The following is a 21,535-nucleotide window of genomic DNA, read 5'->3' as shown; positions in this document are numbered from 1 at the left end:
AACCATCTCTCTATAGAGGTTATGTTCATGCAGAAATAAGATGTTATAGCTGCAGCATAATCATGATTCCACAAAGCCCAGTAATGTTAATGTTTGATTATCCATTAAGACTGGAAGAAATGCATTCAAAGATGTTTACAAAATCATGAGGGGCAAGGATAGGATAAATAGACAAAGTCTTTTCCCTGGAGTCAGCGAGTCCAGAACTAGAGGGCATAGGTTTAGGGTAAGAGGGGAAAGATATAAAAGACCTCCAGGGCAACTTTTTCACACAGAGGGTGGTATATGTATAGAATGAGCTGCCAGAGGAAGTGGTGGAGGCTGGTATAATTGCAACATTTAAAAGGCATCTGGATGGGTATATGAATAGGAAGGGTTTAAAGGGATATGGGCCGGGTGCTGGCAGGTAGGACTAGGTTGGATGGGGATATCTGGTCAGCATGGATGGGTTGGACCAAAGAGTCTGGTTCCATGCTGTACATCTCTATGACTCTATACAGAAGGATGTGAGAATGGTAATTCTGGAAGTAGTGGCCATAAAGTGCCAGAGGACTGGAAATTGAAAATGTTCCATCCTTGTTCAGGAGAAAGTATAAAGATAAGCCCAACAATACACAGCATCTTGGTGATGGGGATGTTTTTAGTATTGATAACTTAGGACAAATGAATAGTCACTTGGGAAAATGCAGATTAAGTAGGGAAAGCCAGCACAGATTTGTAAAGGCAAATCATGTTTCTAACTGAAACACAAATTGCTGGAGAAACTCAGCAGGTCTTGTGGCATGTGTTAAAAGAAGACAGAGTTAACATTTTGTGCATTAGTGACCTGTCTTTAGGAGTTCTGCCAGACCCACTGAGCTTCTCCAGCAATTCTGTTCGTGTTTATTTTAGATGTAGAACACCCACAGTTTTTTTTTGTTTTATTTTCATATCTTTAATTAACTTCCTTACATTTTTTGATGCACTGGAGCAAAGTTTGAGTCTATGGACTAAAATGGATAGTTGCAACATGGATATGAAATTGGCTGAGTACTAGGAGGCAAAGAATAGTGAAAAAAAAACAAAAAGAATGTAAATCAGAAACGAAAACAGAAATTACTGGAAAATTTCAGGAAGAAAGGCTTATGCCCAAACGTCGATTCTCCTGCTCCTCGGATGCTACCTGGCCTGCTGTGTTTTTCCAGCACCACATTAACTTTTCAGGTCCAGTAACCCTTCAGAACTGATGTAACAAGGAAAAAGTTGTTTTCTATGCAGAAGATAGAATGGGAGAAGTGGGTAAGGAAGAAACAATAGGTGGAGGTAGAGCCCAAAGAGAGGGAAAAACAGTTGGACAGACAAAAGAGTAGATAACAATCAACCGAATGAATGGCTGCTAATGGTGACTATTAGTGGCTAACAATGCTCCCCACACAGCAATGTGTGTAATAGCAGACCATATATTAACAAGGCCTGGTGTGTGGGGATTGGGGTGAGAGAAGGTGTTTCAAGGCCTAAAATTGTTGAACTCGAAGTTGAGTCCAGAAAACTGTAGCGTTCCCAAGCAGAAAATGAGGTGCTATTCTTCCGACATAGGGTTTCAGACTAGAAGGTTTACAATAAAGATTGTAACACTAGGATTGGTGTTTTGATATCTACTGAGTGTGATCTTAGGTCAGTTTTAAAATTTGTGAGTGCGCAATATTTTGAAAGTATCGTAGGGCGGCACGGTGGCTCAGTGGTTAGCCTCACAGCAACAGGGTCCCAGGTTCGATTCCAGCCTAGGGTGACTGTGTGGAGTTTGCACATTCTCCCTGTTTCTCTGGGTGCTCCAGTTTCCTCCCACAGTCCAAAGATGTGCAGGTCAGGTGAATTGGCCGTGCTAAATTGCCCATAGTGCTAGGTGCATTAGTCAGAGAGAAATGGGTCTGGGTGGGTTACTCTTCAGAGGGTCGGTGTGGACTGGTTGGGCCGAAGGGCCTGTTTTCATACTGTAAGGAATCTAATCTAATCTAATGTAAAAAAGACATAGGGAGGCAGTGTAGAACTTCAAAAGGATGTATATATACATATGCATCCCTGGAATTAAAGAGGCAAGAGAAAGAAAAAATTAATTTAAATTAAAAATGATGCAACTTTTGCCGAGTTAAACCAGATGTTTGGAAGAGACTGGAAGACAAAGTTTCTGATCATAATTCACAGTCCAGTCAAATGTTTAGGGCAGTCAGACTTTGCTCAAATTTGCAGAGAAGGATGTGGTACCATTTTTCATATGATTTGAGAAGATAGCAACCCAAATAAGGCAGCCAAAGATAGACTGGACATTGTTCATGCAAAGTAAATTAACTGGTAAAGCACAAGAGATTTATGCATCTCCGCTGGAAGAACATTCTCAAGGTTGTGATGAGTTGAAAAGAGCTAATTCAAATGCATATGAATTGGTCTTGAAACTATACATGCAAAGGCTTTGGAACTCAGAAACAGCTTGGACAAATATATATTGAGTTTGAAAAATATAAACACATAAACAAAAGCATTTTGATAGGTAGATAAGAGTGTTAAAAGCTGAGATGTTCTTACAATGCTCTCAGATAAATTATTATTTTTGAAGAATTTAAACCTTCCATATCTTCTGTAATTGGAACTTATATAGAAGAACAACGGGTAGCAATGGCAAATCAAATAGCTAGACTGACTATTGATTGTGAACTGATCCATAAAGCTTTTTTCCATCACTCTGAGATGTTTGAAAAGAATGGTAGTGAATATACAGTAGGAAATATCCAAAGAATTCCTACTCAGATTAATTAATTAATATTAAGATCAAGTGCTGAGGGTGTTGGCAAATTTTAAAGATTTAAATATATTTTTTGCAATAAGTCGGGCCACGTGCATTTGGAATATTGGAAGTTGCGATGTAAACCCATGGGACTTATGGAAGTTTGTGAAAATGAGTCAAAGAAGGGAACGTAAAAAGATAATACCATTGACCAGGTTGTAGCTCTATTACAAAATGGCCAAAGGTGAATTTTGTCATTTGTAAAGAAATGTGTAAGACAGATGAGAGATCTGCAGGATTTTTGTCCAAAGGAGAGTCCTCTTTCTTCAGGTGAAGTACCTGAACTTATAACTATACTGAGACATACAGGTGCAACACAACCACTTTTACGAGATAATACTTGGTTTTCCCTCCAGAGAGTTCGATGGGAGCTAAGATATTAATAAATGGGATTGGTGGAGAGTATATTCCGGTTCCATTATATAAAAGTACATTTGGAATGTGATTGTTATCAGGAAAGGTAATTGGCTGAGTAAAGTTATTATTGACTGAGGGTGTGGGTAACAACTTGACAGGACTAAAAATAATAGCTTCACCCTTAATTATAGAATATCCAAAGATAGTTCAAGAAACAGGACAATTACAGGGACAGGTTCCTGGTATTTTTCCTACATGTAACCAGAACGATTGTTAAACAAAATTCATCAATAACGTTGATGTGACACTACAACAACAAATGAAAGGACAGCTGAAACCTTCCTGAGGGATGAGATAATCCAGGTGGAATGTTTCGTATGATGTCCCTAATTATGGCACAAAAAAGCAGATCCTGAATTAAATAAATTAACGGTTAATTTACACTGAAGTAGAGGTTAAAAACATTTAGACATGTTGTCCTCTTAAAAAGAGTGCTCATGAGGGCACAGCGAACTTCCCTACTTTGTTGTTTAATTTTGCCCTGTTAGTTACTGTATTGTTAATAAAGTACTAAGTCATTTGATTAAACTAAAATTTGGTGTTGAGAATAGATTATTCACCAAATCTGCGAGTGGTTATTCCAAAGGTGTCTGGTTGGGAACCATTTGGGATAAATTTTGAGGGTTTTTGAATATTTTAATTTTACTGTGTTGTGAATACAGACACTGATTCGATTCACCTGTCCAGCTCTGCATCATACAAGGGCTGGAGAGGAACTTGGAGAGGGGAGGTCCAGTAGTTGTTGTCCATGTTGAAAGAATCTTAACATTGGTGGGTGGCACAGTGGTTAGCACTATTGCCTTACAGTGCCAGAGACCCGGGTTCAATTCCTGCCTCAGGTGTGGAGTTTGCACATTCTCCCCGTGTCTGCCTGGGTTTCCTCCGAGTGCTCCAGTTTCCTCCCACAGTCCAAAGATGTGCGGGTCAGGTGAATTGGCCATGCTAAATTGCCCATAGTGTTAGGTAAGGGATAAATGTAGGGGTATGGGTGGGTTGCGCTTTGGCGGGTCGGTGTGGACTTGTTGGGCCATAGGGCCTGTTTCCACACTGTAAGTAATGTAATCTAATTTAGGAGCTAAACTAAAAAGCAGAACTTCCTGCATCTAGAATGGGCAATAATCTCAGGGTTATCACATTAGCCATAGACAAACTAGCACAGAGTTAATAAAGTTAAGGAGTTAAATGCCTGGTTTAAAGATTGGTCTGGTAGAAGGAGCTTTCAGTCTATGGGGACTGGCACTAATTCTGGGATCGAAAGGAGCAGTTCAGGTGGAATAAACTTCACTTGAACTATGCTAATCAAATAACAAGGGCTGCAGAGAGAGAGCTTCAAACTAATTACAGTAGAGGGTTCAAGAGGGAGCTTGAGGCTTACAAAGCAGAAGGATATGATGGCATTGTAGGGCAATTATTTTGATATAGATACCCAGAGTAGGACAGGAAGGTATAGAGTGTACAAGCTTGAAAAAGTAGCAAATAGGGTCAGAGGAAGGAAAAGAAAATGATAGTAGTTCTGTAGATCAGATGATAAATCAGGAAATCATGAGGGCATGTAAAGAAGACAGCACATTATTCATGGGTGACTTTAATCTTTGTGTAGTTTGATAAATTGAAATTGAATAGAGTGTGTGAACCCAAGAATCGGGAGAATCGACGTTTTGGGCATAAGACCTACATCAGGAATCTTATCGAGTTTTGAGAAGATTTGTATCTTATGCCCAAAACATCAATTCTCTTGCTTCTCAGGTGCTGCCTGATCATCTGTGCTTTTCCAGCACCACGCTCTCAACTCTGATCTCCAGCATCTGCAGCCCTCATTTTCTCAAAATTGAAATTGACAAAGGTAGTCACAAAGAAGAATTCATCATGGGAATCTAGTAAAAAAAATATAGGAACCCCTTGCTACAAGTATGAAAGGCACTAATCAGAGTAGATCTGGGATGCTGTGAACAGTTTTTCTCCCCTTATCTAAGGAAAGATATATTAACATTGGAAGCAGAACAGGGAAGGTTCACTAGATTAATTCCAGTTACAGAGGAATTTTCATATGTAAGATGGAGTAGGTTCAATCTGTATTCATTGGAATTCAGAAGAATGAGACCCTTTATTGAAACAATATTCTTAGAGAGCTTGACAAGGTAGATGCAACGAGTTGTTTCCCTTTGTGGGAGGGTCTGCGACTAGAGGGTATAATCTCAAGAGTATGGGATGCCCATTTAAGGCAAACAAGAAAAGGATTTTTTTCTGTGTAGTCAATCTGTGGAATTCTTTCCTGTAGAGGGCTGTCAAGGCTAGGCCATTAAGTATATTCAAGGCAGAGATAGATTTTTAGCCAGTAAAAGAATTAAAGGTAAAAGGAATAAAGCAGGAAAGCAGAGTTGAGGATTATGAGATCAACCATAATTCCACTGAAAGGCAGAGCCAAATGGCTTATTTTTGCACCTATGTCTTAGGTTGTAAGGATCTGGGTGTCTATACATAAATCATTGGAGGTGGCTGAACAGGTTGAGAGCGTGGTTAGTAAAGCAGGGCCAGAAGTACAAAAGCAAGATATTAGGTTAAACATGTAAAACCTGTAAATCTAGTTCTGCCTTAACTGGAGTATTGCAGCAGTTCTGAGCACCACTGATGAAGATATCCGAGGGGGTGCAAAAAAATTTCACAAGAATTTTTCTAAGGACGAGGAAGTTCAATTACAGAGAAAGATTTCCAAAACTGGGACAGTTCTACTGAGAGAAGGTTGAGAAAAAATTTGGGATCTGAACAGAGTGCAGAAGAAGAAATTGTTCCCATTTTTCGAAGAATTGAGAGAAGTTCTTTTCACGTAGTGAATGGTTAGATGTGCAAGATGCCGCTTGAGTATGGAGGAGTAAGGTTTGATTGAAGTTTTCAAAAGTAAATTATATTAATTTCTGAAAAGGCAGGGGAGCAACACAAGGTGAATTGCTCCAGACAGCCAACACAGACATGCCAGACCATATTGCCTCCTCCTGTGCTTTAACCATGCTCTGCAGCAAATTTCCAGTAAAGAATGTAGCAGAATCAGACTTTTTTAACAGCACAGAAGGAGACTCTTCAGCATATCCTGTCTACACTGGTCACATCATCATCCATCTATTCTAATCCCATTTTCCAGCACTTAGCCCCGTAGCCGTGCATGTACTGGTGTAGTTTTTTTTTAAAAAAAGATCTTGAGGGTTTTCACTTGTACGACCTTTTTTGTCAGTGAGTTCTAGATACCCACAACCCTCAGGGATAAAAAAAAATATTCAAATCTTCCCTAAACCTCTTCCTTTAAAACTGTACCTTTTGGTTAAAGACCTCTCTACTAAGGGGAAACGTTTTTGTTGAGCTACCCTCTGCCTTCTCTGCCCTAAGGAAAACTCCCCGATCCTTTGTAGCACTGATTTATTTGCGCTGAATATTGTGTAGTATGTTGGATATTATTTTGTTTGAATAATCCAAGCAACATTCATTTATAGTTGATTGGCCCCAGGAAGGGCACAGGAGGATAATCTAGCCGACCTTGAGATGACCGCCTCATGCAACAAACACTCCTGGAGAAACTCAGCAGCTGTGGAGAGAGACACAGAGTTAACGCCTCAAGTCCAATGACACTTCACCAGAATGCCTCCGCCTACTTTAACTTGTTACCAAGTTATAATTGTCCGTTCTGAAAGGTCACTGTACTCGAAACATTATCTGTACTTCCTCTTCACAGATGCTACCACGGTTTCTGTTTCACATTTCCACCATCCTCAGTTCTTTGTTACATATTATATGGAATTGTTTTTCACGGCAGCAACAATGAATGTCGATCTGTTACTTAGGCTTTAAGACTCCGGATTCTTCCCGCCCTAGTTGAAAGTGAAAACGGTTTTGAAAAAGCAATTGAAAATCGAGATTGAACAGTTGGATTGATTGTAAACCACAAATCCCATTACGCACATCCTCAGGACGCCATCTTTGACGCTCCGACGTTGATGAAACTGACGGTTGCTCACGCTCGAGCCGCAACGCCGACGGCTTTAGGGCCACGCCCCTCGGCCCTCTCGCTCCTCCCTCTCCTTCCCAGAATCGCAGCCCCGCCTCTCAGGGTTGCGTGCGCACGGATCATTACTGAGGCTGGTCCAGCGCCTCCAGAGGTGAACGGTATTGTGAGTGTTGGCGCTGTGTTGGGAGTGTCGGGCCTGATTAGTGTCAATGCACCTCGAAACAAAATTATGACTCTCTCGCCCAAAGCCGGGCAAAGAAGGCGTTTTTAATTGATCGTGGGGCGGCACAGTGGTTAGCACTACTGCCTCATCAGGGACCCGGGTTCGATTCCCGCTTCGGGTGACTGTGTGGCGCTTGCACGTTCTCCCCATGTCTGCGTGGGTTTCCTCCCATAGTCCAAACATGTGTAGGTCAGGTGAATTGACCATGATAAATTGCCCATAGTGCTAGATGCATTAGTCAGGGGTAAATAGAGGGGAGGGGAATGGGTCTGGGTGGGTTACTCTTCAGAGAGTCCGTTACATACTGTAGGGAATTTAATTCCAGTTTGGTGTGCAGTTCGGTCATATAGGTCGGTTGAAGTGCCATTGTGCATAACCAGTGGAGCAGAGAGTTTAAAAATTAGGTTTTGCTAAAAAAAACAGTTAAAGACTGGTGATCACTAACTGATTTGCTAAAGCCTGTCTGTTTGTAAAGTAGGCCATCAGAAAAAAAAGAATGGTTTAGATGAAAAATGGTGCTTATTTACTGTTTTTCATCACTCTCATTTCATGCTTGTTTTTGTATATAGCTGCAAATGTGTTGCTGGTCAAAGCACAGCAGGCCAGGCAGCATCTCAGGAATAGAGAATTCGGCGTTTCGAGCATAAGCCCTTCATCAGGAATAATACTGTTTTTGTATATAAGCAGTTATTAAGACTTTAATCTTAACTCTGAAGGAATCATAGAACTTGGGTTATCATCACTTCTATGATGTGATATTTTCTGCTACTTCTGAATAAACAGCATAGTACGCAACCAAAATTTTGCAGTTTTTCAGATCAGGCAGAATCTGTGGAGAGAGGAAACAGCTTGCAGTAATACGGTTTAGAGTGGGGTGTTGGAAAAGCACAGCAGTTCAGGCAGCATCCGAAGTGCAGGAGAATCGATGTTTGGTGCAAGAGCCCTTCATTAGGAATGAGGCTGTGAGCCTTGGGGGTGGAGAGATAAATGGAAGGGGGCTAGGGGGAAAGTAGCTGAGAGTGCGATAGGTAGATGGAGGTGGGAGTAGTGGTGATCAGTCAGAGAGGAGGGTGGAGCATGTGCTTGGCTGAGTGGGAGAGAGAGTTGAAGTGTTTGGCCAAGGGGCATTGGGTTTGATTGGTGCAGGTGTACCTGAATTGTTCTCTGAAGCACCCTGCAAGTAGGCGTCCTGTCAACCCAATGTAGAGGAGGCTGCATTGGAAGCAACGGATGCAGTAAATAACAGATACAGAAATGCTGGTTGTCTTCAGTCAAACCCTCTTCCTCAGTACAATAATTTTGTGTGTTACTCATCTAACAGTGCTGGAAAAGACCTATTTATTTCCCAAAATATTTGCAGCATTCTTGATCAAACTCTTTTGAAGGAGGAACTGAGAATAATATATTTGAGACAGAATCTCCATTCCCTCTAATTTTTCTTGCTGTGGGGAATTCCTCTTGAGTTTTGCAAGTGGCAGCAACTTCTGGAATCAGGAATCAGTGTCCACACTGTGATCAGTCAGTGTTTGTGGACCTTCAAGCGTGGCTTTGCAGCTTGGTTAGAATTCATTTGGAATCCTTTCTTAGAGCGGTATGTTGTGGATCTTACCCGGGATCAGGCTAGGTTGTAGTATTATGCATTGAAGCATGCGCAATAAATGATTTCAATAAAATATCCCTTAGGAAACAGCGACTATGGTAGAATGATAGAATTTAACATTCAGATTGCTAGTGAACAATTTGAGCTGAAACAACTGTGCTATATTCAAATTAGGGTAATCACAAGGAATTGTTGGCAGAATCGGCTGGAGTGTACTGGGAAAAGAATTTGGCAAAAAAGATGGTTGATTAATAATGACAGATGAAAGGAGGAAAAAAAATCACAACTATCCCAATAATGTTACTTCCCAGTGAAGAAGAACAAATCTAGGAAGGAATAAACTGACCATACTTAAAATTGAAAGGAAGAAACATACAATATGAAAAGATTAGTGATCAGCCAAAGGATTTGGAAAGTTTTAAAAGCTAAAAAGTGATGGCCAGAAAATAATGAAGATAAAAATAAATTTGCATATTAGATTAGATTAGATTAGATTACTTACAGTGTGGAAACAGGACCACACTGTTTCATAGAGAATATAGATTCATAGTAAATAATACCAAAAAGGACACTAAGAGCTTCTTTAAATATTTAAAAAGAGACCAAAGTGAACTTATTAGAGAATGGGGCTGAGAAAATATTTGGAATCAGGAAAAGGCAGATGAGTTGAATAAATCGTCTTTTGTCAGTCTTCATGACAAACACAAATACTATTCCAAATAAAAGTAAATAATTAAGGGGCAAAAGGGGGAGAGGAAATAAATAATGATCCCTAGAAGAAAAAGTACTAGGGAACTAATGGGCCCAAAGGCTATTACATGCATTGGACAAGATGGATTGCATCTGAGAGTACTACAAGAAGTAGCTACACAGGTAATAGATGCACTGGTATAAATTTTCTAAGAAACCTGAGATTCTGGAATTGTCCCAGAAGATTGGCAAACTGCCAATGTATCACTCTTATTCAAAATCAAGTAACATATGCCAAATAACTTAAAACCTGTCTTTGGGAATGTTAACAAGTGGAATATAAAGGATGCAATAGCAGAGTATATATAAATGCAGATACTATAATTAAGCAGAGTCAGCATGGCTTCATAAGAAAAATATATTCAAATTCTTTGACAAGGTAAAGTGCAAAATAGATCAAGGGAAACCATTGCACATGATGTATTTCAATTTCCAAAAGGTTTTTGATAAGGTTCCGCTACTTAGGGCGGCACGGTGGCTCAGGGGTTAGCACTGCTGCCTCACAGCGCCAGGGACCCAGGTTAGATTCCAGCCTCTGGCAACTGTCTGTGTAGAGTTTGCACATTCTCCCCGTGTCTGCGTGGGTTTCCTGCAGGTGCTCTGGTTTCCTCCCACAATCCAAAGTTGTGCAGGTCAGGTGAATTGGCCATGCTAAATTGCCCATAGTGCTAGGTGCATAAGTCAGAAGGAAATTGGTCTGCGTGGGATACTCTTCGGAGGGTTGGTGTGGACTGGTTGAACTGAAGGGCCTGTTTCCACATTGTATGAAATGTAATCTGCAAAAAAAAGGCAAATGGAACAAAGAACAATATAGCGCAGGTACAAGCCCTTTGGCCCATCAAGACTGTGCTGACAAATGATGCATTTCTAAACTAAAAACCTTTTGCCTCTCTATAGTCCTTATCCCTCTTTTCTCTGCGTATTCATATATCTATTAAGGTGTCTTTTTAATGTTGCCTTTGTATCCGCCTCCACCACCTCTTCTGGCAGCACATGCTAGGCACTGAACGTCATGGTTGTCGTCGTGGCTATCTCTCGAGGTCGAGCATTATGGTACTTGTTCTGTTGATTCATTTATGGGCTCTCATGTAGGCACTTAGCATCTGTGTAAATAAAAAGCTTAACTCTCACATCTCCTTTAGACTTAGTCCCTTTTACTTTAAACGTATGTACCGTAATAACTAGCATTTCTACCCTGGGAAAAAGACCTGACTATCCATGCCTCTCTTAAATTTGTAAACTGTTGTCAGGTCATCCCCTCATCTTAATTTATTCAAATGAAAACAAATCAAGTTTGTACAATTTCTTCATATAACTTATACTCTCCGAACCAGGCAACATCCCTGTAAACTATTTATGTACCCTTTCCAAAACATCCACATCCTTCTTCTAGTGTGCTGACCAGAACTGTACACAATATTCCACATGTGGCCTAACTAAAGTTCTGTACAGCTGCAACATGACTTTCCAATTTTGATAGTCTGTGTCCCAACCAATGAAAGCAAGTATGCCATGTGCTTTGACCACTTTGTCCACATGTTAATGGATGGAGTGTTGATATTGCTGAGTTACAACAGATCAGAAAGCCTTATCTTCAGAATGGAAATTTCATGCCTTATTTCAGAAAGGACGAGTTCAGTTTGGAAGGGAAAAAAGTTTATCTGAGCAGGACAATCAGGTTTTGGGTCAGGGATCAGTTTTGTGGAGCTTCAAAGCTGGAGAGTTTGGATAGAATTTTCAAGTTGTTGGAACTGAGAAAGTTTTGGCCATCAAAATTTTGAAAAGTTCATGCCAACAAGCTCAAGAAAATGTCTCAAATTGTCTGTCCAATCCAAGCCATAGAAACCAGAAGAGTCAATTGAGTAAAAACTTAGAGCTGAGATTGGAGTGAAATTTCTGTGGAACTGAGTACCTGTAACAATAGTGTTGGGTCATATATTGAAATTTTGTTTTGATATTTGTTAAGATTTTATTAACTGTCTTCATGGCTGTTTTTATTTTCTTCCTTGTGTAATAATTTACTTTGTATTGTTGAAGAACATCTGCAGCCTCATGTGAGTACTTCAGTGACTAATGTAAAGTGAGGTAAGGTTGCTGTAGTCCCAAAGGATCATAGAACTGTAATGAGAGAGAGATGACTGGTAGTGGTGGTTGAACCTTAGGGTCACCATACCTCAAGCGAGGAGAGAAATTGAAAAGAAGAATCCTCCATGATAATCTTAACTGGTGAGGATATCGAGCCCACACTGTTAGATTGCTCTGCAACAAAATCCAGCTGTCCAGCCAACTGAGCCAACCAACAAATTGCTATGATAACCAATTGTTTAAAAAAAATTTATAATTTACCATACCAGTTTTCATTTTGGGATCTAACTTGATTAGTATTACCAACAGCTGTGATTTTTGCAGTATATCATTCATTTAATATAATAAAATATCCCAAGAGTTCTACATAGCAGTCCACATAAGACAGGTGGGCAAAGTGGTAGCTTTTTAAGGACTATCATCAGAAAAGAAAGAAAGGTGGAAAGACTGTTAGATGGCCGATGGCACTGCCATAAATAAACAAAAACAGAAGTTGCTGGAAAAGTCCGGCAGGTCTGGCAGCATCTGTGAAGAGAGATCAGAGTTAATGTTTCGTGTTGGTGATCGTACCATAAGTCATAGAGACATACAGCACGGAAACAGACCTTTCAGTCCAACATGTCCAGCTGACAAGATATTCCTACCCAATCTCGACCCACCTGCCAGCACTCGGCCCATATCCCTTCAAACCTTTCCTCTTCATATACCCATTCAGATGCCTTTTAAATGTTGCAATTCTACTAGCCTCCACCACTTCTTCTGGCAGCTCATTCCATACACATACCATCCTCTGAGTGAAAAAGTAGCCTCTTAGGTCTCTTTTATATCTTTTCCCCCTCACCCTAAACCTATGCCCTCTAGTTCTGGACTCCCACACCCAGGAAAAAGACTTTGTCTATTTATCCTATCCATGGACCTCATGATTTTATAAACCACTATATGGTCACCCCCTCAGCATCCGACGCTCCAGGGAAAACAGCCCTAGCCTATTCAGACTCTCCCTATAGCTCAAATCCTCCAATTCTTGTACATCGTTTCTGAACCCATTCAAGTTTCACAACATTTTTCTGATGAGAAGGAGACCAGAATTGCACGCAATATTCCAAAAATGGCCTAACCAATGTCCTGTACAGCCGCAACATGACGTCCCAACTCCTGTACTCAATACTCTGACCGATAAAGGAAAGCATACTAAACACCTTCTTCACTATCCCATCTACCTGTAACTCCACTTTCAAGGAGCTATGAACCTGCACTCTAAGGTCTCTTTGATGTGATGGATCTAATAAAATCAGGAATTATTAAGAGGCTAGAAATCGAATACAGATATCTGAGTAATGTAGTGCTGGAGGAAATAACAGAGATAGGGAGGAGTGAGGTCATGGCAAAACTGAAATCAAAGATGAGAATTTAAAATCAGCACAATACTTGACCAGGTCCCAGTGTAGGTCAGTAAGCAGCTGTTAATCTGTGAAGAAACTTGATACAAGTCAGGACATGTTTATCAGTGTTTTGGCTGAGTTGAAATTTATGTTGAGCAGAACAATTGAATATGTCAAGAGCTCTAGATTCAACCTAGAGCTAACAAAGTCATGGATGAGATTTTCAGCAACAGTGGAGCTCGGTCAAGGATAAAATTGAGCCGTATTGGTGATGCCACAGATAAGTGGTTGGAGGCTTATATGAGACAGGCATGATACCAAACTTGGTAACAGTTTATTTCAGACACAGACAGTTACCAGGGAAATGGATGAAGTTAGCACCTGTTGTAAACTTCATTACACAAGGTCTTTGAACACAATGACTTGGCCTTTGAGATTAATTGTTGGAAAGATTTCTGCTCAGCATATGCTGGATATCAGACAAGCAGTCTGACAATTGATCAACAGTGGGACAATCAATGAAATGGAATTGAGGTCAAGCTAGGAATCTAAAATCATGATAAATCATAAAAGCACAGTACTACAACTTTCCGGATCATCAAGATAAAATCAAAAAATACTTGAAATTCCAGACATGTCAGGTGGTATCTGTGGAAAAAGAACTAAAAATGTTTTCAGTCTCTGCCTTTTTGTCAGAATGACAAAAATCAAAACAAACTTGTATAAATATTTCTAGGTGTATCAAAGGTTAAAGGTAAGAGATAGTCAGGAGGTTTTATCCTTTCATGGTATATGGGAATCATTTGCAAGGCCAATATTTATTGCCATCCTTAAGTTTCCTGCAGTTAGGTGGTTTGCTCAGTGATTTCAATGGGCATTTAATAATCAGTCACATTTTGAGTTACATGTAGACCAGGCTGAGATAGGAGCTCTGATGTCCTAAAAGCTATTATGCCAGTGATGGTTGTCACGGCCACCATTATTGAGATTAGCTTAATATTTCAGATTTAATAACTGAACAGGGGTAGGAAATAATGATTGTCCCCTAGAGTCTTTTTTTTTACATTTATAAATTATTTAGTTAAAGGATTGGATAAGTGTTTTTGGTTTTTGGATGATATGAAGTTAAATGTGGATTGAACAAAAATGTTGTAAAGGAACTTTGTAAGATCAAGTGAATGGACAAAAACCTGGTTTTATTTTGGAAGCAGTGAAGAAGTTCCTTGTGGTATTATGTGTTGAAAGTTTGGATGAAAGCAAAAGAACCAGCTATTTAATTGAATTTAATACAGAGTTTTCATTTATTTTCTTTCTAGAGATTTTGATTTGTTTCTCTTGATGGAGACAATTCAACACAGTGAAGCAACGCTGAGGACAGCACTAATATCTAACCATAAGGATGTGATTGACCTCTACCAAAAATTCAGTCCAAGAGTGAAACATCTCCTAGAAGAAGCTTTTCAGCCAAATAGCAACCTTTTTAAACCTATTGTGTTGCATTCGAAGTCTGACTGGATCCATAGCCACCCAGAGCCAAAGCAAGATTTCTACGCATTTTACAGTAGTCCGCATAGGAAGTCACCAGTTCCTGGGAAAAACATTATTTACATTCAGACCATTGGTATGATCCTACAGGGGTCAGTTAGCTCAATTGACTGAATGGGTGATTTGTAATGCCAAAGTATGGGTTCAGTTCCTGCTCTTGCTGAGTTCAATGAAGGTCATGGACCTGTCTTCTTATCCTTGCCCCTTGCCTGTGGCATGGTGAAACTCAATAACAGTGATCTCTCTAATGAGAGAGCAGCTCTGTGGTACTCTGGGATGTTGGCATCTTTATATTATGATTCTACAAAGTTACTTCTTTCAAATTTTTATGTGAGGCATCTTGTAATTTTCTAACAACAAAATGATTTTTAAAATAAATTCAGTATTTTGCATGTTGCACGCTTTTCCTCATATCTCCTTCCATAAAACTTGGTGTCTTCCTGGCCATCCAGCATTTCAGTCCTCTGTTTGCTCACATTATCATCCTGAACTTAAGTATTATTTATTCTAATTTCCCATTTTAAAATCTTGACATGTTTTGTTTAAATTGCATTCCTGATGCACCTTGTTCAAGATCAGTATAATTTTTGTTGTGCCCACAGTGCCAAGATATGTCCGAAACTACTTAAAGTGAAACAAAAATTGGATTTCTGGCTTTTATTTCTTCTTAGTTGCACTTCGGCTGCGTTTATACTAGAAAATGGTCAGCTTCTAGTCAACAGAGAATCTTGTTTAATTTGAATAGGACTTCTATATTAATGTCTATAATTTGGGAATATGAATGTTTTATTAATGAAGAAAATTCCAAAGACGTGACTGAGAGGATAAAAGCTCCCCATCACTGTCTTAATTGGGAAACCCTTTATTTTAAAGTGCCCCCAGTTCTAGATTCCCCCATGAAAAGAAGCAGACCTCTCAGAGTCGATCATGTCAAGCCTCCAAATAAGATAATCTCCTATTCTCAAGAATTATTCCAATTAATATAGGCTTAATCTGCTCAACCTTTTCACATTGGACAGTTTTTTCATTCCAGGAAGCAGCCTAGTGAATCTTCTCTGACCTGCTTCCAATGTAAGTATATGCCCCTTTAAGGAGAATAAACTTATACATAGTACTCCTTTTTATTCACTTACGGGATGTGGGCATTGCTGGCTAACCATCATTATTGCTCATCCATGGTCGCCCTTGAGAAGATGGTGGTGAGCTATCTTCTTTAACCACTGTAGTCTACTCGCTGTAGGTTGACCCACAATACCATTAGGGAGGGAATTCCAGGATTTTAACCAGCAACAATGAAAGAATGGAGATGTATTTCCAACTCAAGGTAGGGAGTGGTTTGGAGAGGAGCTTACAGTTGTTGGTGTTTCCATATATCTATTGCCTATGTTCTTCAAGATGCAAGTTATTGTTGGTTTGGAAAATGCTTCTAAGGATCTTTGAATGCAGTCTCACCAATGACATTTGTTGTAGTAGCAAACTTTCCCTAATTTTTATTTTCCATTCCTCTTACCATAAAGGCAATATTAAATTTGTCTAATTACTTGCTGATTGCCATGGACTTGACTGAAGGGCATCTTTCTGTGCTGTAATAATGTGGCTGTTAATTGTCAGTTATTTGTACCCTTAGTTTTTCTGCTCACTTTAGTAATTATTTTAAGTTCTTTTCTCACTCTTGCCCTTGACGTTTCTACTATTCCTGCAACAGTTTTATCTTTTACTGTGAAAACAAATTAAAAGATACTTGATCAAATTTTTGTCATATCCTTGTTTCTCTATTCATTCCAGATTCTCACCCTTCCTGAGGGACTAAGGCTCACTTTTGCTACTGTTTTACTTTTCATACTTAGAAAATGTTACTATATTTTTACATTCTTGCTAGTTTACTCTCCAACTATAATTTCTCCCCGCTCTCTATTTTCCTTTTCAGTAGTTCTTTGCTAATTTCTAAAATATTCACTATCTTTTGGCCTGCCTCTATATATTTTTGTAGATTTTGAAATTTCAGTTTGATGTCATTCTTAATCTCCTTAGCCGTTGATGATGCATCCTTCTCATAAAATGTTTCTTACTTATCTTTGCTGAGAGTTTTTAAATATTTGTCTCTGCTTCCTTGATATCTTACCTTTCTAAGCCTATCTTTCCATTCAACTTTAGCCAACTTTTAGCAAAACATCTATGTATTAATTCTCTCAAATTACACATTACCAGTTCTAAAATAGCCTGTTCCCCTGGTTGATTTTAGGATGTTGTTCTCAGAAATCCTGATCATGGTCTATTAATCTCCAGGTTACCTTTGCCAATTTGATTTGACCAATTTAAATGAAAATTAAAATTTCACGGTTGTAAAAGATTTTTGTTAGAGATCCCATTATTTCTTGATTTTATACTTTTTTGACAGTATAATTATTGTCAGCGGGACAATGAACCACACCTAGCAGTGACTCCTTTCCTATTTCTCATCCTTGATTAACAGAGTTACCACCTTCCCCTTTTACTTTATTTCCTATTCTTTTGATGTATCAAAAATGCTTGAATATTTGCAACCAAATCACTGTAATGGCTATCAAATTGTATTTATTTCTGTTTGTGCAATTAATTCATGTGTCTTTTTACAAATGCTGCATGCATTCAGTTAAAGAGCCTTTAATTATTTTTAATCACATTATTCTGATCTTTAAATACTGGTGTTTTAGAATGGCTCTGTTGTTCCTGTCATACTTTGGTTTACAATGTCTGCATTGCAACTTTACACTATTGCTTTTACCTTTCTCTTTAATTTCCAAACGTTCTCCGATCTAAATCCTTTACCTCCACGTGTCTTCTCTCACCCACCCCTACCCCCAACCCCCAGCCCTGCTCCCAAAATAACCATACACTTTTTAGCGTTGAGTCCTTTCCACGGCTAGTTGGTAGATGATTGGCTAGGTGACAGTGCAGTTCAATTGAATGCAATCCCAATGGTAGGCTCTCTCTCCTTCCACAGTAGTGGGTTCTGTATCCCATAACCTGAAAATAATTTTTCCCCATCTTTCAGCTATGCGCTTAACTCTCTTACTTATTTAATCTACACTGATTTTTTGGATTATGTAGTGATCTTGAGATTATTAACCTTGTGGTTCTGCATGGTACGTTTGTTTAAGCCAGTTATACTTGCTTAGCAGAACCCTTTTCAATCTTACCTCTGGTGTTTGGTGCTTGCTTGGATCATTATACCTGGTCCTACTCCAATTCCAAGTACCTCTCTAGCCTGGGGGATATGTCACCAGCAGGCAATTCTGCCTTCAGGACTTGTCTTATTGGCAGTAGAGATCCACATGCTCTCAGCTACTGAGCACAGTTTCCTCCTTCTGCCAGTATTGGCACAGTGGTACCTCAATTTTGATTTTTCCCAGCTCCTCACCTTATCTTACAGAAAGTAAACAATTTTGTGCGTTGAGACCAAAATGTAACCAACATAACATGTTTGTCCATCAAGAGAGGGATAGATAAATTGATTGGCTATAGATAAGTGTTGTCTAAAGTTTTAGCAACATATTGCTAATACTCTATCCAGTTGCACCTAATTGCACACTGCTGGAAGTGGACCGAAAGTATCAAGATACAAATTTGTATATGTAGTTTTACCTTTTTGGACATTGGTTGAAGAAGTTATTTGATGAATAGTCAACAGTATGGTTTTTGATGTCAAGTGTTTTATTGGGACTGAAAAGTGGTAAATGTTTGTTAAATATATGCATAAAAAGTATATTTGTATTGTGTGCATGCAAGATATTGTCAAATAAAATTAGTGTGTGTGACTAAAGCAGTCAGCATAAATTTTCCAAAGGTCATTTAGTCTCCCAGTTGTGGACAAACGTTTGTTATCTTTTCTGGTAAAAGTAGTAAGGATTTAAAAATCTGTAATAAATGAAGGACAGTCAACAGAATGTAAACAAGGGCAGTTGTGTTTGGTGAATGTCTGTGTTGATGCGGGCAATGCAGTAAATAGTGTTCAAAATGCAACTAATATAATGCCTTACAAGACACTTGTGTGATAAGAAAATATTACTGCATGAACAGAAATGATGGACAGGAAGCAAAGAATTGAGTAAATGAATGTTGTCTGGATGTGGGAATGGTCCAAAACCATCTTGAGATGATTGAATTTGGGTAGAACAAACATGATCTTTACATTTATTAATGTAACAGAACTAGGAAGTTTTACATACAGTGAGGAAGACTATGAATGGCATTGGTGGAATTTGCAGATTGATGACATATGCAATTATTGTGAGAAAAAAATTAGAGGTTATGCATCTTGGGACAGCAATTAAGTAGTTGGGTGATAGATGTTATGAAAAGATAAAGGTTGTAGATGCACAGAAACACAATTGATTTAGAGACAAAATTCACCAAAACCCCAGGAATTTTATTTTGTTTATCTCTCTCACTTCCTTTGCTTTTGATGGCAGCCATTCAGGTTTCTGCCATTCATACCTTCTTTGGACACATGATTTGTTTCTTTACTTGTGCCATTACCACTTCCTTTGGCCTTGTACCATGAGTGTTTAGTTATTGAATCTCTTCTGCCATCCACCCCCACCATACATTATTTTTTACAACAAAAACAGAAATTGCTGGAAAGTTCTGGTCTGGCAGGATTTGTGGAGAGAAATCAGAGTTAATATTTTGGGTCCAGTGACCATTCTTCAGGACAGCAGTTCTTCTGTTATACATTTTTTGTATTCTTCCAATCTTACATCCTTTCAATGCATAAAACCTATTAAATTCCAATCTTTTTCTAATGTTGATGAAAAGTCTAAGATCTGAAACATTAAATGAGTTGTTCTTCACAAATGGAGCTAGAACTGCTGAGGATTTCCAGAGTTCACAATCTTTTGTTTTTGCTTTACAATATTTTGCCAGGAAACTAAATAAAATTATTATTTTGGGATTTTATACTGGTTGAAATATATGATTTTTGATGTGGTATTTTTATATCAAAACCAGCCTTTTCATTAATATTGATAGCTGGTTTTGATATAAAAATACCACATCAAAAATCATATATTTCAACCAGTACTCAAAATTTCCAAAGTTTTAAAACATTTCCTTTTTGCTTACTCTGTTTATTTTCTGCTTTCAGGTTCATTTGGTGATTCACAGACAGCTACTGAGACATACATCCACTGGTTAAAGGAATACTGTGAGTCATTTTTCTATGGCCTGAAGATCAAATTCTTGGATCCTGTTTCAGTATCCCAAATTGGCTGTGTGTTCCGTGTCAATGCATATTCACACAATCTGCAGATACATACAGGTAATACTGTATTAAATTATTCTCATATATGTTGATCAAAGTGGTATGTGCATTAGAAATTACACACGAGTTATCAATTTGTTATAGCATATCCACTATTAATAGTATATCGAGTTAAGTACAAGATGAAATGAATGGAGTCACTTTGTGTCATTGTGACTTCCCAAGACCCCAACGTTCAGATAGATGGAACTTGTTAGACTGAAGGTTTCCAAAGTGTGTGTGTGTGTTTCGGTCAAATTTATCTTAAGTAATTTTTGTAGTAAGAAAAGATATTTGTAATGTTGTACAACATTAATTTTCTCCATGTTCTAAGCCTGTTTGGGGTAGCACAGCTCTCCAACTGACCTGCCTGTAACCCCCAAACTGATTGCACATGATCTGCAGGACTGAAGTGGACCAATCCTCAGATTACAGAGATCTGGATCTGTGGACTTTGGTTTGGACTGAACATCTGATTGACCATGGCCAAGCCTCTTGATTGAATGTGGCTGAACTCCCTGACTTATTGCAGTACTGTTTGAACCCATCAAGGACTTTTGAGCTCCATACATAGTATGGAATTGAATACAGAATACAGAAATAAAGATGTCTTGCTGCAGTTGTATAGAGACTTGGGGAGACCTCACCTGGAGTATTAAGTACAGTTTGAGTGTCCTTATCTAAAGAAGTATATACTTGCCAGAGGGAGTTCATGGAGGCTCACCAGATAAATCCTTGATTTGGTAGGATTGTGTCATGAGAAGAAGTACGTCAATCATTAGTTTGTAGAATTTTATGAATGAGAGGTCATTTAATTGAAACATACAAAATGTTCATGAGGTATGGCAGGGTAGATACCGATGGGATGTTTCATTTGGCCAGTTTCTTCAGAACCAGGGAACTTAAGGACAAGTGTCAGACTGTTTAACACTGAGATAAGGAATTTCTTCACTCAATGTGTGGTGAATCTTTGGAATTTTGTACTCTAGAACCCTTTGGAAGCTTAATCACTGAACAGGTTCAAGACAGAAAATTGATAGCCTCTGAGGGACTAACTCCATTAAGGAAAATGGTGATAGTGCAGAACATGGTATTGATCAGTTATGATCTAGAATGGCAGAATATGTTTGATGGTCTGAATAGTGATGGTTCTGATGTAACTAAAAGTTAGCTTGTCAGTGATTAAAATATAATCAAAAAAAGCTGTGCCATGTTGAATTTCATCACTAGAATGGGAAAGCAGAAATTTGGCAATGAAATTGCTGTGTTGGTGCACTATATTTGGTGGTTGTGTTCAGTTTTAGGCATCTATTGAATTAGGAAGTATCCATTTGACTTTGGAACTTATTCCAGAAAAGGTTGGAAATATTTCATTCCACATTTCTACACTGCCCCTTTGTGGCTGGAAGTTTGCAGCGTTTTGTTGGAGAAATAACTGAA

The 21,535-nt window shown here is 38.8% G+C and overlaps 1 protein-coding gene across 3 annotated transcripts in view; it reads left to right on the top strand.

The window, feature by feature from the left end:
- The first annotated feature begins 7,102 nt into the window (after window positions 1-7,102).
- Window positions 7,103-21,535, top strand: part of LOC132827786 (archaemetzincin-2) — a 32,081-nt gene continuing 17,648 nt past the window's right edge. The window contains exons 1-3 of one of the 3 annotated variants that reach the window (XM_060844497.1): window positions 7,103-7,392; window positions 14,586-14,890; window positions 19,940-20,113. In XM_060844497.1, the coding sequence (XP_060700480.1) occupies window positions 14,608-14,890; window positions 19,940-20,113 (457 nt within the window). In that variant the 5' untranslated portion in view covers window positions 7,103-7,392; window positions 14,586-14,607. Of the gene's footprint in view, window positions 7,393-9,905; window positions 9,926-14,585; window positions 14,891-19,939; window positions 20,114-21,535 lie in introns of those variants that run through there. The other 2 variants (XM_060844499.1, XM_060844498.1) reach the window with 2 other exon arrangements.

The sequence above is a fragment of the Hemiscyllium ocellatum genome, chromosome 25 (assembly GCF_020745735.1).
Source record: "Hemiscyllium ocellatum isolate sHemOce1 chromosome 25, sHemOce1.pat.X.cur, whole genome shotgun sequence".
Taxonomy (NCBI): domain Eukaryota; kingdom Metazoa; phylum Chordata; class Chondrichthyes; order Orectolobiformes; family Hemiscylliidae; genus Hemiscyllium; species Hemiscyllium ocellatum.
This window is presented reverse-complemented; position numbering and strand designations above follow the sequence as displayed.